This window comes from Dipodomys ordii, unplaced genomic scaffold (assembly GCF_000151885.1).
Source record: "Dipodomys ordii isolate 6190 unplaced genomic scaffold, Dord_2.0 Scaffold31, whole genome shotgun sequence".
In the NCBI taxonomy this organism is placed as follows: Eukaryota; Metazoa; Chordata; class Mammalia; order Rodentia; family Heteromyidae; genus Dipodomys; species Dipodomys ordii.
This window is the reverse complement of record NW_012267247.1, coordinates 10,340,668-10,357,689: the sequence shown is the minus strand read 5'-3', so window position 1 is coordinate 10,357,689 and position 17,022 is coordinate 10,340,668. Positions and strand designations below refer to the sequence as shown.

Sequence of the window (17,022 nt, the reverse complement as noted above, 5' to 3'; positions counted from 1 at the left end):
GTGAGGAACTAAGAAATGGACAGATCTTCAAAGAATCAAGAGAAGAACCGGAGACCATTAGAACGTTATTGCTCTACATAAGTCAGGTGAAAAGTGCTTATGGTTTTTACTAGTGTGAAAGCAGTTAGATCCAGTGCATGTTTTGAAGAGAAGGCCAAATAAGCAGAGTCAAGAATGATTGCAAAGACATAATAGATGGTCCCTCCCATTCATTCATTCATTCACTGACCCGGAACACTGGAGAAGGTATTCATTGTTTGGTAGAGGAAAATAAATGAAAAATTGTTTAAAGTTAGCTGTAAAAATGCCTGTTACAAATCCAAATGGAGATCACAAGGATGTAAATAAACAGTTGGGAACTCAAGAGGAAAGTTTGGTCTTAAAGCCTTTTCTGTCCATCATCCATTGGATTAGATGAAGAAGTGACTGTGAAAAGAGAAGGCGATCCAGAAGTCACTTGAATACTGCAGAGATCATTAAGTTGGGCATCAGTAGTGCAAGCCTGTGATCCCAAGTACACAGGATGTACAAGGAGGCAGAGGTAGGAGAATCAAAGTTAGAGGCCGGTCAGGACTGAGATCCTATTTAAGAAAAAAAAAAAACTAAAAGAAGGGCTGTGGTGTGATTCAAGCGATAGAGTGCAGGCCAAGAGAGTGTCTGCCCTAAGTTCAAACCCTAGAGGAGAAAGAGGAAAGAGAAGAGAAAGAGAGGAGAGGGAGAGGAACAGAAATCCTAAAGGACTCATTCGAGTACACCAAAAGGAAAACAAGAAGAGTAAGGCAGATTAGAAAAATGGGATATGCAGACAGGAGAGAAAGAAAACCACAGGTGATGGAAATGATTGCGGGAATTACTGAAGGAGGCCAGCTTCTTTTCTTGTCCTTAGTCCCACAGGATGAAAGCAGCTGGAGACAGAGGGAGTCCGAAGCTGTACCCCACTCCTGGCCCACTGCCCACAGACCTGAGAGACCCGACCCTAGGGCCCAGAGCCTGGTCCGCACCAGGTCCCCCCAAGCTGCCCATTCCGCCAAATGAAAGAGCCGCAGAAAGAAAAAGGAAGGAAACTCACTCCGGGCCCGCGTCGCGTCGGGGTGAGGGCGCTTCCTGCCTGACACCCACCTCTCCTTAGCGGCTTGCCCACTATGCTTCAGCCAGTCAGTGCCCTCTCTCCCTGCAACTTTGCACACTCCGAAACCCCTCTGGGTCCAGCACCACCGGACTAACCACTTCCCTCAGTCAAGAGAGGGCGGTTCCGAGAACAGGGGGGAGTGGGCGTGGTTTATGGTCACGTGGGGGAGCGAGTGGCCAATGGGCGCGCGGCACAAGGTGGTGACCTGCGGCTTGGCGCAGCTGAGGGGCAGTCGTACTTGGCCGGCGCGGAGGCCGCGGCTTGTCCACCAAGCGTGGTCACCTGGGGGGGACCCGCTGAGGGACCGGGGGTAGAGGGGCTCGCCACCACACCTGCCTCCGTCCCTCCCCGCCACGTCTTCGCGCCGTCCGGCTCCAGGACCTCGGCTTTCTCCTCAAACCCCGCCATGGAGCGACACGTCCTGAGGCTTCGTCAGGCGTTCCGGGCCGGCCGGCCGCGACCCCTGCGGTTCCGGATGCAGCAGCTCGAGGCCCTGCGGAAGATGGTGCAGGAGCATGAGAAGGACATCCTGGCGGCCATCTCCGCCGACCTGTGCAAGGTGCTCGCGCGCGGCGAGAGGGGCTCCGGACGCCGGCCTCCGGACCCCGGCCTCTGGCCGCCCAACTTGGAAGCCGCAGTCTGCTGAAGCTTCTCCCTCTCCCTCTCCCTCCCCCTCCCAGCGTCCTGATCCTCCTCCCTCCACATCCTCCTTCCTCACTCCTCTTCCTCCCTTCCCCTCCCCGCTTCTTTCTCTCTTTTTCCTCCTTTACTTCGCATTACACAAGCGCTGTGGGAGGACCTGTGGGTGTGGGCTGCGCAGTCAACCCTGCTTATCTGTGCACGGTGGACGTGTGTGAGTTTCCTGGCAAATTGTCTTTTCCTATGCTTGCCCATTTTTCTGGTTCGTTTCCTTACAAGTTGCAGGGAGTTTTCCATATGCTGGGTATCAGTAACTTATCAATTTAACCGTTTTGATCTATTGCATATCTATTTTCTTAAACTATTTTTGGTTTTAGACAGTGACTTTTGTGTGTATGGGGTGGGGGGAGGTGGGCATCTTCGTATTCAGATTTTCTGTCGTGACTGTGTACTGTTAGGTTAGTGCTCCTTAAACTCTGGTGCATCTAGGGACCTGTTAAAATGCAAATTATGAGTTAGTTGGTCTAGGGTAGAGTCTGAGATGACTAGTTTCTAACGAAGTCCCAAGTGATATTGTGCTGCCTCTCTGGAGAGTATACCTTGAGTAGCAAAGTTTTAAATAGTGTTTAAGGTTATAACTATAGGGCTGGGAAGGTGGCTCAGTGGTAGAGTGCTTGTCTTGCATGCCTGAGGCCCTGGGTTTGATTCCTCAGCACCACATAAGCAAAAAGAAAAAAGCTGGAAGTGGCACTGTGGCTCAAGTGGTAGAGTGCTAGCCTTGAGCTGAAAAGCTGAGGGACAGCTTCCAAGCCCAGAGTTCAGGCCCCAGGAACAGACTCAAAAAAGAAAAGTTATAACTATATTCTGCTGTATTTTCTAACAATATTGTTTTCATTCTGTTTTTACTCCCACTTTTTTTTTTCCTGTCAGTACTGGGGTTTGAATTTCAGACCTCTAACTTACTAGGCAGGCATTCTTCTGAGCCACACCCCTAGCCCTTTTTGCACTATTTGTTTTTACTGATGAGACTGGAAGTTGAACTCAGGGCCTCACACTTATTAGATAGTTGTTCTACTTGAACCATGCTTCCAAGCCCCTTTTTTTTTGTGGACTTTTCTTCCCAAGTTGACCTGAAACCATGATCTCCCATATAGCTTTGATGATAGGCATGTACTACTATGTCTAATTATTGGTGGGAAGAGGTTTCATGTGTATGCCTTGGCTGGCCTTGACCCATGATGTTCCAGATCCCAGATTCCCAAATGCTTTTACTTTTTTTTTTTTTTTGTGAGTCATGGGGCCTGAACTCTGGGCCTGGGCGCTGTCCCTCAGTTCTTCAGCTCAAGGCTCTTTACCACTTGAGCCACAGTGCTACTTTTGGCTTTTTTTGCTTATGTGGTACTGGGGAATTGAACTCAGGGCCTCATGCATGTGAGGCAAGCACTCTACCACTGAGCCACCTTCCCAGCCTCCAATTGTTTTTACTTTTTATGTACATTCAGTACACAGCAAAGGCCTTTCTTTGGGTTTATGATTCTCTTTTGCCCAGTCAAAGACTATGTCAAGGAGTAGGAACAGTACTTCCTAAGATTTTAGTATCCATAGAATTTTCTATAGAGCTGGGCCCTGTGGCTCACACCTGTAATCCTAGCTACTCAGAAGGCTGAGATCTGAGGATTGCAGTTCAAAGCCAGCCTAGGCAGGAAAGTCCATGAGACTCATCTCCAATAAACCACCAGAATACTGGAAGTGGCTCTGTGGCTCAAGTGGTAGAGCCCTTGCCTTCAGCTGAGGAGCTCAGGGACAGTACCCAGGCCCAGCGTTCAAGTCCCATGATGGACAAAAAATAAAAATAAATTATAGAGTACTTTGATGGGGAGAAGTGTAATACTAGATAAATGAGATGGAGTAATTGTGACTTAAGAAGATGTGAATCATTTATTCATCCTATATCAAATTTTATGTGAATATGTAAGTATATATACACTTATTAGGGACATATACAAAGTTCCCTGCCTTGAGAGTTTTATCTTGGTTGAAAAATAGAACACATGCAGATAAGATGTGAGAATAATTATAGATCAGTATATTAAGGATGTTATATTAAATATAAGTCAAAAGCATAATTGCTGTAGTACACAAAATGTAATCAAGGCAGGCCATTATTAAGCAGGCAAGTCTTCCTAAAGGAGATAATGTTAAAGGACTCAAATAAATAAAGACAGATTTAGAGACATTGAATATATTAGAACAGGAGATAGCAACTCTTTATTGAGACTGTGGAGGGTGTAGAAGGAATCTAGATAACAAACGAGGTGGTCTAGTAACACATTTTGTCACTGCAGATGTACCTGCCCTGAGATTTTTGACATGTTGAGCCAAATGTATCATACTCATTGTATAAAACTGTAATTCTCTTCTACCAGAGTGAATTCAATGCATACAGTCAGGAAGTCATCAGTATCCTTGGGGAAATTGATTTTGTGCTGGAGAATCTTGCTGAATGGGTTACTGCTAAACCAGTTAAGAAGAATCTGCTTACCATGATGGATGAAGCCTATATTCAGCCAGAGCCTCTGGGAGTTGTACTAATTATTGGAGCTTGGAACTATCCCTTTCTGCTCACCATACAGCCGCTGGTGGGAGCCATTGCTGCAGGTCTGATGTTAGCTTCTGTCTTTATATCTTTTCAGAGGGGCATATCTTTTCTTGTTGGTTCTAAATTAAGGATAGTGACCAATTAAGTTTACTTTGGTGGTAATTTCCCTTGGTTGTCATTAGCAGTGTATTGAGAATCCAGAAATATGTACATATGTATTTTTAATAGCTGATGAGAAGATTTGCGTGACTATTTTTTAAAGTACCTGAGGAATAAGCCTGTAAGGGGAAGATGTATATAATTAAATCAGAAGGCCCAAGGCTTTGGAGTCAAGCATCCATATTCTAATGTGGTTTCAGTTGCTAGTTCTGTCCTTGAATAAACCTCATTTTGATTCTGTCTGACCAGTTTCTTCATTCCAGCAAGGGTTCTTAGAATGTTATCTTGTTTATATACAAATCGCAAGCAATTATTGGGGAATCTCTATCAATAGCTTATGTTGACATAGCTAATTTGCTCAATAATTTTAGGGCAAAGGGAAAAGTCAAGCTAAAATAAAGGATAAGTAACAGAAAGCTTGGAAGAGTAGGAAAGGCTGACTGAGCCTGTTCTCAATGTCCTAGAGATACTAAGAACTAAGGAATTAACAGTTTGGAAGGAATAGGTGAAAGGAAAGTAAGATGAGCTTTTGTGCTCATTATGAAGAAATCAGAATTAAGGGCTGCAGAAACAATTGAAGTACTGTCACTGACAATCTCTTTTGTCCTACTGCAATAGCCTATATTCTCTTCATGAACATTGTTTTGGAAGGTACTAAAGTTTCTCAGGTATTAGATGACACTGTTCTGCTTTTTTGTGTAGGAAATGCTGTGATTATCAAGCCTTCAGAACTAAGTGAAAATACAGCCGAGATCTTGGCTAAACTTCTTCCTCAATATTTAGACCAGGTAAGAATATCTTGACCCATCTTTAATATAATTTTTTTTGTGTGGAAAATACACTTGATTTTGCTCCTTGTATATGTCATTGCTACCTATCCATGGGCAGTTTCTTAAGCCTCCACTAATTGGCTTAAGAAAAGAAATTAAGTTCCAAAATACACAGTGAAATAATCCAACAGTTATGGTTACACAATGTACACTTGGGCTTCATAAATATCACCACTATTTACAGATCTTCTACCATTTGGCATTTGGGACTAGCCTTTATTTGCACTAACATATGATTTTAGAAATGTTCATTTAGTAAATTAACCAATGATGAGTACTAGCATGTTTTTGTCGCTGACAGTTTCTTTTGTCCTAACAGAATACCATACTGTAATATTATATGAGTACTTCTGCTTTTATGAAGGGCATGTCTGTGGAATGAACACTACAGAAAGAAAGTGGCCTTCTGAACTAGCAGGTGGATCCTCACTCTGGGTTAAAGGGCTGGCATTTAAGAGTATCAAAGGCTGAACCAGGAAACAGTCTCAGCTTTAGAGTGGTTTATCTTTTTATCTGAATCAAGGTTCTCATGCTTTGCTAGAGGAAATGTGTGATTAATTTGAGATTGCTGAGTTCCACATGCAATTGCTTCAAAGAGAATTCTTCATTTTATATTCAACAAAAGGCAACTTTAAAATGTCCCACATATTTTGCACATTAGGTTACAACTACCTTGAGGTTAACTCAGAATAATACTGTTTTTGTTGTGATCTTATCACTGTTACTGCAGCCACAGAAATATTTTGTTCTAATAGCTGTGGTTGTCTACTCCAGAAGGATGAAATGAAACATAGTGATGTGTCTTAGATTATGTAGGACTTGAAACCAGAAAATGAAGAATCATTGTCCTGTGTTACCTCTCCCCAGGGGTAAATTCTTCAATAGTTGACTGTCTTGATTGGGGGGTGGGGAGGACAGTAATGTACCTGCTTCAGTTAGCTTAATGGGAGACCAATCATATATGATCTATAAATGAAGCCCCCCAAAAGGTGACTCAAGTGGCAGAGTGCTGGACAAGCAAGTAAGAGCTAAGCAAGTATGAGGCCTTGCGTTCAAACACCAATATAGGCCAAAAAGAAAAAAAGTTAAAATTTGAAATATATTCAGCCTATAAAGCAAATGAAAACTAGTTAGCTTTCAAAGAGCAGGAGCCCAAAAGCAAACATGAGCCCACAAGCCTACTTATACTTCATATAACTCAGAATTTTTATATCTCCTTCTATCTTTTTGCCTTGCCATTTGTTGTTACTTTTCCTGCTATTACTGTTCAAAGTATTCTCTCTTAGAATAGCTGCTAGTAATAACATAATTGCATATGAAGAGTCAGTTTACAGAAACTGTGAATCTTCCCAATAACAGGCTCAGATGTTCAGTAGCTTTCCTGAGTTGCATAAGCCAGTTTGTAGCAGACCCCAAATTCAATGTAAATATACTTCAAAAGCAAGGGCAGCTAATTGCTTGTGACTCAACAACTGTAATCCTAGCCTCTAAGAAATCTGAGATCTGAGGATTAAGGTTGGAAACTATCCCAGGCAGATAAACCTGTGAAATTCTTATCTCCAATTAACCACCAAAAAGCCAGAAATGGAGCCATGGCTCAGGTGGTAGAGCACTACTCTTGAGCAGAGAAGCTCAGGGACAGCACCCAGGCCCTAAATTTAAGCTCCAGAATCAGCACACACCACACATACAAAAGTAAATGCAGCCTAAGGGCCATCTAAGGCTTGTAAAATCATTCGGAACATGACAAGACAGACTGTATTCTTTTTGTGGGCTTTCCACTCAAACGATGGCACTCAAATTATGTTACAGAAATCCAAATGTCCTCTGGCAGAACTAAAATTTCCCTACTCCTGGTAAAGAGACATTAATATTAAGACTTGGAGCTGAGACTTGTCCTGTGATCATATACAGCAGCCATTTTCTCACCCAAATTCCCAGCTTCAATATAACACACCCCATCCTCCTAAATAAAATATTGACAAGCTTATATAGAAAACATTGGACTTTCTGGGTCAGCTTCATATAGACTGAAGGTTCCCATGTGCCAGTAAACTCTGTATCTTCCACTTGAGACCACAAGGAGTGGTCTCAATCTCCTGATTTTACAAAACGTTATGTTTATGCTGAAGGAATTGCTGAAATAGGAACTTGACAATAGGGCTAATTTGGAAACATAAGAATTTTTGTTTCTTTTTTTTTTTTGAGGACCTGTATGCTGTTATTAATGGAGGTGTTGTGGAAACCACAGAGCTTCTGAAACAGCGATTTGACCACATTCTCTATACAGGAAACACTGCAGTTGGAAAAATTGTTATGGAGGCTGCTGCCAAGCATCTGACCCCTGTGACACTTGAACTGGGAGGGAAAAGTCCATGTTATATTGATAAAGACTGTAACCTGGACATTGCTTGCAGGTGAGCTGGCTCACCAAGTTTTTAATTTTTCTTCCAGCACAATGGAAGGTTTTTCTAAAAGGCTGACAGTATTCTTTGAACCCCATGCCTTATAGCTTTAAGATACATCATTAAGCTTTGGTGTTCAATGTACATAAACTGTCTTCTGGTTCCACTGCTGGAAATAATGAGCCATAGGTCCTGATATCATGTATTTGTCCTTATAAATTTTAGAAAGCTTCTTCCTGTTCTTAAGATTTCATATAGCCGGCTCACGCCTGTAATCCTAGCTACTCAGGAGGCTGAGATCTGAGGATCATAGTTCAAAGCCAGCCCGGCCAGGAAAGTCCCTGAGACTTTTATCTCCAATAAACCACCAGAAAAGCTCAGTGACAGTGCCCAGGCCCAGAGTTCAAGCTCCACTACTGACAAAAAAAAAGAGACTGTTCTCTTTTTCTATAGTAAGCAATGGTTACCATTGCTTATCAAGTACTATTTGTCAAGCTGGCTTGAACACCTTCCTGCTACTTATAATATTCTATGTCTGTTGGACAGTGCATTCTAAGTTCTACCAACTAATTGAGAAATGAATTTGTTTTTCTTTTGGCAGTACTAGGATTTGAGCTCGGCCTCTTGCTTAATAGGCAGGTGCTTTACTATTTGGACCACACACACCCCAGCCCTGTTTATTAGCTGTTTATTAAATAAGAACTCATTTTTGTAGCTGGGGCTGGCCTCAGACTTCAATCTTCCAAATTATGCTTCCTGAATAGCTAGAATTACAGATGTGAGCTGCCATGTGCAGCTTGTTGATTGAGATGAAATCTTGCTAACTATATTCCTGTGATCTTTCTAATCTCTGCCTCCCAAGTAGCTGGGATTATTGGTGTGAGTCACTATTCCCAGACAGATTTTTTTTAATTATTACCAAATATACACATACATATGTTGGAAAGTATTCAAATGACACCAAAATATTTCACCAAATTAGCTATTCTATTCTGAGTGTTGTTGTGGTTTTTACCCCCTCCCCCAGACGCATAACTTGGGGAAAGTTCATGAATTGTGGTCAAACATGCATTGCTCCTGACTACATTCTCTGTGAATCTGCCCTCCAGCACCAAATTGTGCAGAAGATTAAAGAAACCTTGAAGGTTTGTGTTCAGCTCTTTCAGTTTACTGATTTCAATAATATAAAAAGGTAGATCAACTGTTGGTAGACAACACCCTCATTTCTTTCTTCCTCTGGGAAAATTCCAGTAGTATAGGTAACTGAATTAATCTATTAGCTAATTGAAAGTGTAACTTAGTAACTTTTATAGACTATCTAAGGGGAGTAGAGAATACCAATCCTTTGGAGTATAATTAGAGACCCTTTTGGCATAATGGGCATTTTGATTAAGGTTATCAGTTCTCATATGTGTAGAGGCCCTGGAATGGCTAATAGCTTTAAAGAGTCAGTTCATTAAGTATCTGCTTAAAGTGTACCCTTTAGATGGTTATCAGACTCTTAGGTAAACATCTGTAAGAAGGAAACAAGGAAAGCTATATAGTAGTATACTAAACTAAGACTTGAAGGAAATGTATAATTTAAGTTGCTAGAAAAGAATGGGACAATTATCTGTTACCCAGTTTAGTGGTAGGGATGAAATGTTTCGCCCCTTTACTGAAAGAAATTATTGGAATAATTCAGGGCCAGAAGCAAGGCTCAAGGAGTAGAGTAGCTGCCTAGCAAGCACAAAACCCTGGGTTCAAACCCCAGTATTGCTTAGGTTAATGTGTGTGTGTGTGTGTGTGTGTGTGTGTGTGTGTGTGTGTGTATCAACCAATGTTAATTTAGCACTAGAAGGAGGGATTAAAGATATAAACGATTAGTGTATGATCAGAGAATGTAAATTATGTGCCAGGAAGTTTAGGGAGACAGGGTAAGATATTAAGGTCTTAGAGGGATTTAGACATTTATGATGGGACTGAAGGTGGAACCAGAAAAGCAGAATTTAAAAGTTGACTAGGTTCTAGGAATGTAGGATAGAAAGGAGAGTAGTTAAAGACCCCTGTGAAACCGAAAGTAGTTGGAACTTAGGCAAATATTTAGCTTTCCCACCTACCTTTGAGACACGTATTCTCTATCACATTGGTTCGCAGCAGAGCTACATGTTAAAAATTTTAAAGAACCATTTAAAAATATTTCTAGATCTTATCTCCAAAGATTCTCTTTCCAGGGCTAGCAGGTGATTCTGCATTACAACCAGCCTAATGGCCCTGACCTTGGTTCCCAAAAGAGTGCAGTTAAGTCAGACACCAGATTGGAGAGTTGCTCTGGGTAGATATTTCAGATTGAATTCAGAGGTCTCACAAGGCTTAGAAAAGTTGCAGCAGTTCAGTAGTTTTGTGTTTGTTTTGCATAATAAATATTGATTCCTTATTGTATTTTGATCCATTGAGTAGGTTTTTTATTTTTTGGGGGGGGGCTCCTGTCGTGGGGCCTGAACTCTAGGCCTGGACGCTGTCCCTCAGCTCTTCAGCTCAAGGCTAGCACTCTACCACTTGAGCCACAGCGTCACTTCCGGATTTTTTCTTTTTTCTTATGTGGTGCTGAGAAATCGAACCCAGGGCCTCATGCATGCATGGCAAGCACTCTACCACTGCAGTTTTACTGTCATCTGGAAGTGGTAAAAACACGAGTCCAGAGAAAACGTACCAATAAAATGGAGCAGAAGCTGGCAATCTATTTTGCTAAAGAGCTAGATAGTAAATATTTAGTGTTTATAGCTAGAATGTTTTTGCTTCAGCAACCCACCTTATTGTAGGGGGAAAGTAGCTACAGCCAAGAGATTCTAAGAGAGCCATGAGAACCCTGAACTAAGGAACATGATGGATGGGAGTGGAAATGCTTTATTTTCTTATCCTTGATCTGCCAAAAAGCTTGTTCTTGCTACTATACTACTATTCTACTAAGTTACTTGAGTAGGGTATTGGATTCTATGAGTATGTAAAACCAGGTCAGTTTTCAAATATGAGTATGTTTTAAAATTTTAAAGAAATTTAAATATGGGTCTTGGTGACAATTAAATACACATTGTTATACTCTAGTTTCTCTTCAGATCATATAAATCTTTTGCCTTTTAAATACTCATTGTTTCCAATAGGAATTTTATGGAGAAAATATCAAAGAGTCTTCTGATTATGAAAGGATCATTAACATTCGTCATTTTCAGAGGATAAGGCGTCTGCTTGAAGGACAAAAAATAGCTTTTGGTGGGGAGATTGATGAGGCCACGCGCTACATAGGTAATAGAGAGTCTTTCTATGGGAAGATGGCAATTTGGCAGTTCCAGCTAACACTACTGTTGATCTTATATAAACTGTTGTTTGTGTAGTGTGTCATATAAACTACTAACTACTGCTTTTTACTATACTACTTTCCTTAAAAATTGTTTTAAATGAATGCATATATCTATGTATATGCTTAATGATACCACCTAGTTATACTACTTTTCATATTTACATGCATATTATCAAATTATTTTCTTCCTAAAATTTCCATCCACTCAACTTAAAAAGATAAAAATTAGGGGCTGAGAAGGTGGCTCAGTGGTAGAACGCTTGCCTTGCATTCATGAGGCCCTGGGTTTGATTCCTCAGCACCACATAAGCAAAAAGAAAAAAGCCAGAAGTGCTGCTGTGGCTCAAGTGGTAGAGTGCTAGCCTTGAGCTGAAGAGCTGAGAGACAGCGCCCAGGCCCAGAGTTTAGGCCCCCCAAAAAACGATAAAAATTAAAAATATTTAAATAAGAAACTTATTCTCCTATAATGAGACTGTCATGGGCTGGATATTTCAGTAGCTAAGTAATACAACTTTAAATAAATAAATGGCCTATAATTCTGACTACACCAGAGGCTGAGATCTGTGTATTGAAGTTTGAAGCCAGCCTGGGCAGAAAAGTCTATGAGACTGTATCTCCAATTAACCAGCAAAAAAAACTGGTCTGGAGTTGTAGTTCAAGAGGTAGACTATCAGCTCTGAGCAAAAAAGCACACACATAGACACACACACACACACACACACACACACACCTACGACACTGTTCTTCCTATCCTTGTCTCCCCACTCAGGATCAGGACTTGAACTCAGACTCTAACACTTCAACTCATAAGCTAGTGCTCTACCATCGAGCCACACTTCTAGCCCTTCTTCCTATCCTTAGAATGGCAATATGCCCCCCACTTCTAGATTTCTCAATTGCAAGAGGAAGCGTAGTCATGATTATTTTGGTCTAATTCTTCTGAACTGGTACTCAACTAAGTCTTGACTATGCATAGAAGGAGAGGACCAAACCACATTGGTTCTATGCCTCAAGGAAGTTGTGGGCAGTAGATTGGAGAATAGCTTATATACCCTGAGACTAAGGTAAGTTCTCCAGTTCTAAGATAATCTAGTAGAAATCCCAGGTAAAGAAAGAAGGCCAGTCTGTTGGTTGTCAAATGTTCTCTCTTTTACTTGAGGATCCAGTTAGTTTATGGATAACCATACTGACCACTGTTGGAACACTTCAATTTTTCTGACACCCTTTGCCCTTCTTTCCCATTATAAACAAGCTCATATGTAAGGAATCTTGTCTCCCTGGAGATGTTTTCCTTTTTTTTTTGCCATCCTGGAGTTTGAACTCGGATCATGGGCTCTGTCCCTAAGCTTCTTTTGCTTAAGGCTAGTGCTCTGCCACTTGAGCCACAGCTCCACTTCTCATGGGCTGGCTTTGAACTTCGATCCTCAAATCTCAGCATCCTGAGTAGCTATGATTATAGGTGTGAGCCACTGATGCCTGCTTGTTTTCTTACTCTGTAACAGGGTTGGAATGAAAGTCAGTGAGATGATATGCGTGAGAGCACTTGAGTTAAGAAGGAAAAGCAAGCCAGCCACTGGTTGCTCACACCTGTAATCCTAGCTACTTCAGGAGGCTGAGATCTGAGGATCAAAGTTCAAAGCTAGCCTGGGCAGGAAAGTCTGTCAGACTCTTATCTCCAATAAACCACTCAGAATGCTGGAACTGGTGCTGTGGTTCAAGTGGTAGAGCACCAGCCATGAGCTGAAGAGCTGGGAGACAGTGCCCAGGCCCAGAGTTCAAGCCTCATAACTGACAAAAAAAAAAAAAGAAGAGAAAACATTGATTTCATTCATGAAAAACCTGCCTGTGTGCCCAGAAAGATCTATTTATAGGAAGATATGGATATAAACTCCAAATCTATATAGCTATTAACATGTATAAATAAAATATGTTAAGTATATTTCTGTCTTGGTTTGCAAGAGATCCCTTGATTCATTTGGTTTGGAGATTGAATGTTTATAGTTTATAGTTTACTCACAGTCTTGTGATATTTATTCATTCAATGAGTGCTGACCCATGCTAAAAGGAACGCTCAGTCCTTTCCATGAGTGGGAGAGAGATGCGTAGGAGACCTGGTGAAGCAAGTGTGAGAGGGGTTGCCTTATTGTCTTTTATCATTTTCTTTTTTATTTCATTTCTTTTCAGCCCCAACAATACTCACTGATGTTGATCCTGAAACCAAGGTGATGCAAGAAGAAATTTTTGGGCCAATTCTTCCAATAGTGCCTGTAAAAAATGCAGATGAAGCCATACATTTCATAAATGAACGTGAGAAACCATTGGCTCTCTATGTATTCTCTCATAACAATAAGGTAAGCCTTACAGAGAATTGCACACTAAATAACTCCCTTAAGGTATGTTTCTCCTTTATAGTAAAGCAAATGACAGCTTATTTGTTTTTTTTGTTTTTTTTTGGGGGGGGGGGTCCGATCATAGAGCCTGAACTCGGCCTGGGCGCTGTCCCTCAGCTCTTCAGCTCAAGGCTAGCACTCTACCACTTGAGCCACAGCGCCACTTTCGGCTTGCTTATGTGGTGCTGAGGAATCGAACCCAGGGCCTCATGCATGCAAGGCAAGCGCTCTACCACTTGAGCCACAGCGCCACTTCTGGCTTTTTCTGCTTATATGGTGCTGAGGAATCGAACCCAGGGCCTCATGCATGCAAGGCAAGCGCTCTACCACTGAGCCACCTTCCCAGCCCCCTTGACAGCTTATTTGTATATCAAAGTTCAACAAATGACTGTATTCCTAGCTTGTTATCTTAGGTAATAAGGCCCTGGGGTTATCACTGTACCCTGTCCCCTAATGCCTGGGGTTAGATCTGAGTCCACTAGGGTGAGTGTCTTAAGTCTTTTGACTCACTAACACCACTTATGTAATTGGAAGACTGATGTGTACCAGCATTTTGTGACCTGTATCCACAGGGCATTTCTGTGTAAGAGCCTATCCCTGTGACCCAAATGGGGCTAGGTAAGATAAAGGCTTCTGTGTGTTGATGTTACATTGGTAGTACCCTTACCACCTGATTGAGTGGCTCTGCCACTCTCTACATGGCTTGCTTATTCAGATTTCTAGGTGATTGGCAGCCTCCATGTGCATAGAGGATCCCTCTGAAAAACAAATAGGAAAATGAGAAGGGAAAATGGTACCAGTTAGTCCAAATTCATGAGCAAGATGTATTCCAGAGAGCTTTGGGTGTTAAGTAACAGTAGTCATGTGATAGCTTCTGAAGCTTGCTAGACTAATGAGGTACAGATAGCTGCAAATATTTGGAGAGAGACATATGTACAGGGCTTTTTAAGACCAATCTGGTCATAAAACATTTAAAGCAACTATAGATAATGGGAACCCTGAAGTCTGAGTATGTTGGATACATTCACCATGAAGAACTTGCAAGCACTTGTTGGCACCCAGGAAAAATGACAGCAGTATTATTGGCCTTTTTGGGTCTTAGGCTATCCACAATGTATTTCTTCAAAAATACGATTTTAAATTTTTCGGTGGTGGCTCACACTTATAATCCTAGCTACTCAGGAGGTCGAGATCTGAGGATCAAGGTTAGAGGCCAGCCTGGGAAAGAAAATCTGAGAGACTTTTCTCTCCAATTAATCACCAAAAAGCTAGAATTGGAGATGTGGCTCAAGTGTTAGAGCACTAGCCTCAAGTGAAAAAGCTTAGAGATAGCACCTAAGCCCCGAGTTCAAGCCTAGGACCAGCAAAAGAAAAAAAAAAAGATGCTAAATCTAAAATCTTACATTTTGTATTTCATACAGATGAGCATGTATTAATCATATGCTGTAGTTTAGAACAGAGATAGGAAAGTAAGATTTTTTAAAGACCAGAATATAGTCTGAACTATACTCTATTTGAAAAAAAAACTTTAGCTACAGTTCTATGGAGTACCCTACCCTTGGTAGTGACTGTATAAGTAGGTCCAAAGGTTCAGGGTAACTTCCCTCAATGTACAAGTTGAAATGCTGTGAATCAGAATTATTTCAGATTTCAATTTTTTTGGAGGCAGGATATCACTATACAAACCAAGACTGGCCTCTAATTAATGATCTACTTGAGCCTACCAAGTGCTAGGAATACAAATGTGTACCACAATTGTAGCCTCCTTGTACAACTATTTGAAAATATATGTGTGTATATATATTACATTTATTTTTCTTAAAGTGTGAGCTACCACACCCAGCTTAATTGCAGTTTTTTAAAAAGATTTTGGAACATTTGCCTTATATACATGTTCCAGGCATCTTAGATATGAGACCTAAATATAACCACAGAAGTTATGTTTTATATAGTCATATAAACATGTCCTGAAGATAATTTTACACAGTATTTTACACAGTAATTTACACAGTTTAGTAATTTAAATGCATGAAAAAAGTTTCATGGTATAGAATTACCTGCTTGTGTAAGATCATGTTGGGATTTTAGAGCATTTAGGATTTCAGGTTTTCAGCTTAGTATATGCAACTTTTACTAGATAGGCATCTGAGAAGTCAGTATATCACTCATGTTTGCTAAATGAACCACAGTTTAGGTTGTTACCTATTTAGCATAATGTCCCTAAACTTAAGAACTCATAACTGGAACACAAAGTCATTATGTATGTCCTTAGAGCATATTGAAATATTTGAGAAGCTGCAAGTGCTTTCTAAATGTCACTGAGCCTTTGGTCTGACCTGGACACCTTTGTCTGTTCCTTAGCTCATCAAACGGATGATTGATGAGACGTCCAGTGGGGGTGTCACGGGCAATGATGTCATCATGCACTTTACCCTCAATTCTTTGCCCTTTGGAGGAGTAGGTAAGAATTCACTTGCTGTTGCTTGTAAGCTTTTCACAAGTCATTTGTACAGGCTGTTCTATAGCTAGCTGCAGCTGATTCTCCAGGTCCCTATGTGACTGTCCTCTTCAAAGGCCTTTCCAGCTACTGCAGTTGCTGTTGTTTCCTAATTCCCTGCCAACCCTCCATCTGAATTGTCACCCTCTTTGACCACAGCTGTGATTACTTGTTTTACTTCATTGGTTTAGTTGTTAACGTGCTCTTAGATTTAGGAGTTTTGGGGGCTAAAATACAGACTTCAAGGTCTATCTTTTAAAAAAAGATGTAGTAGTGGAAGAAAGATTTAGAATCAGAAGGAACAGACAGCAGTGAAAGTGGATTTTTGTTGGTGTTTTTTGGTGTTTTTTTTGCCAGTCCTGGGGCTTGAACTCAGAGTCTAAGCACTGTCTCTGGGCCTCTATGCTCAAAGCTAGTGCTCTACCACTTGAGCAACAGTACCACTTCCAGCTTTTTCTGAGTAGTTTATTGGAAATAAGAGTTTCACTGACTTTCCTGTCTTGGCTGGCTTTGAACCCATACTTCAGATCTCAGCCTCCTGAGTAGCTGGGATTGCAGGCATGGGCCACCATTGCCTGACAGTGAGAGTGGATTTGTTTGTTTGTTTTGTTTTTTTATTCATGTATTTATTATTGTCAAAGTGATATATATAGGGAGGTTATAGTTACATAAGTAAGATAATAAGTACATTTCTTGTCAAACTTGTTACCCCTTCCCTCATTTTTCTCCTACTTCCCCCCCACCAAGTTGTATAGATCATTTTCAACATATTGTCTTGTGTATGTTGCTGTTGCCTTGATTTCCCACCTTGTCCTTTATCTCACCATTCTGTTGTTCCCCAACTTTTCCCTAATTCAAATAAATGTATATACAAAACCAGGGTACAAAAATAAAATACAGTGACAACAGGGGATATACCATAGGGGAAGAACATAAAAGAAACAAAAAGTCACATAGTACATTAAAAACAACAAAGAAAAACAAATGGGGCAGTGTCATTCTTTCTGATAGAAGCATAGAATTCATATATATATATA

The 17,022-nt window shown here is 41.0% G+C and overlaps 1 protein-coding gene across 2 annotated transcripts in view; it reads left to right on the top strand.

Moving 5' to 3' along the window:
• Positions 1-1,377: 1,377 nt before the first annotated feature.
• The window catches only part of Aldh3a2 (aldehyde dehydrogenase 3 family, member A2), a 23,140-nt gene continuing 7,495 nt past the window's right edge, over positions 1,378-17,022 (top strand). For both annotated transcript variants that reach the window (XM_013016546.1, XM_013016547.1), the window contains exons 1-8: positions 1,378-1,688; positions 4,195-4,426; positions 5,229-5,314; positions 7,565-7,773; positions 8,789-8,906; positions 10,902-11,043; positions 13,283-13,449; positions 15,850-15,949. In XM_013016546.1, the coding sequence (XP_012872000.1) occupies positions 1,536-1,688; positions 4,195-4,426; positions 5,229-5,314; positions 7,565-7,773; positions 8,789-8,906; positions 10,902-11,043; positions 13,283-13,449; positions 15,850-15,949 (1,207 nt within the window). In that variant the 5' untranslated portion in view covers positions 1,378-1,535. The remainder of the gene's footprint in view (positions 1,689-4,194; positions 4,427-5,228; positions 5,315-7,564; positions 7,774-8,788; positions 8,907-10,901; positions 11,044-13,282; positions 13,450-15,849; positions 15,950-17,022) is intronic.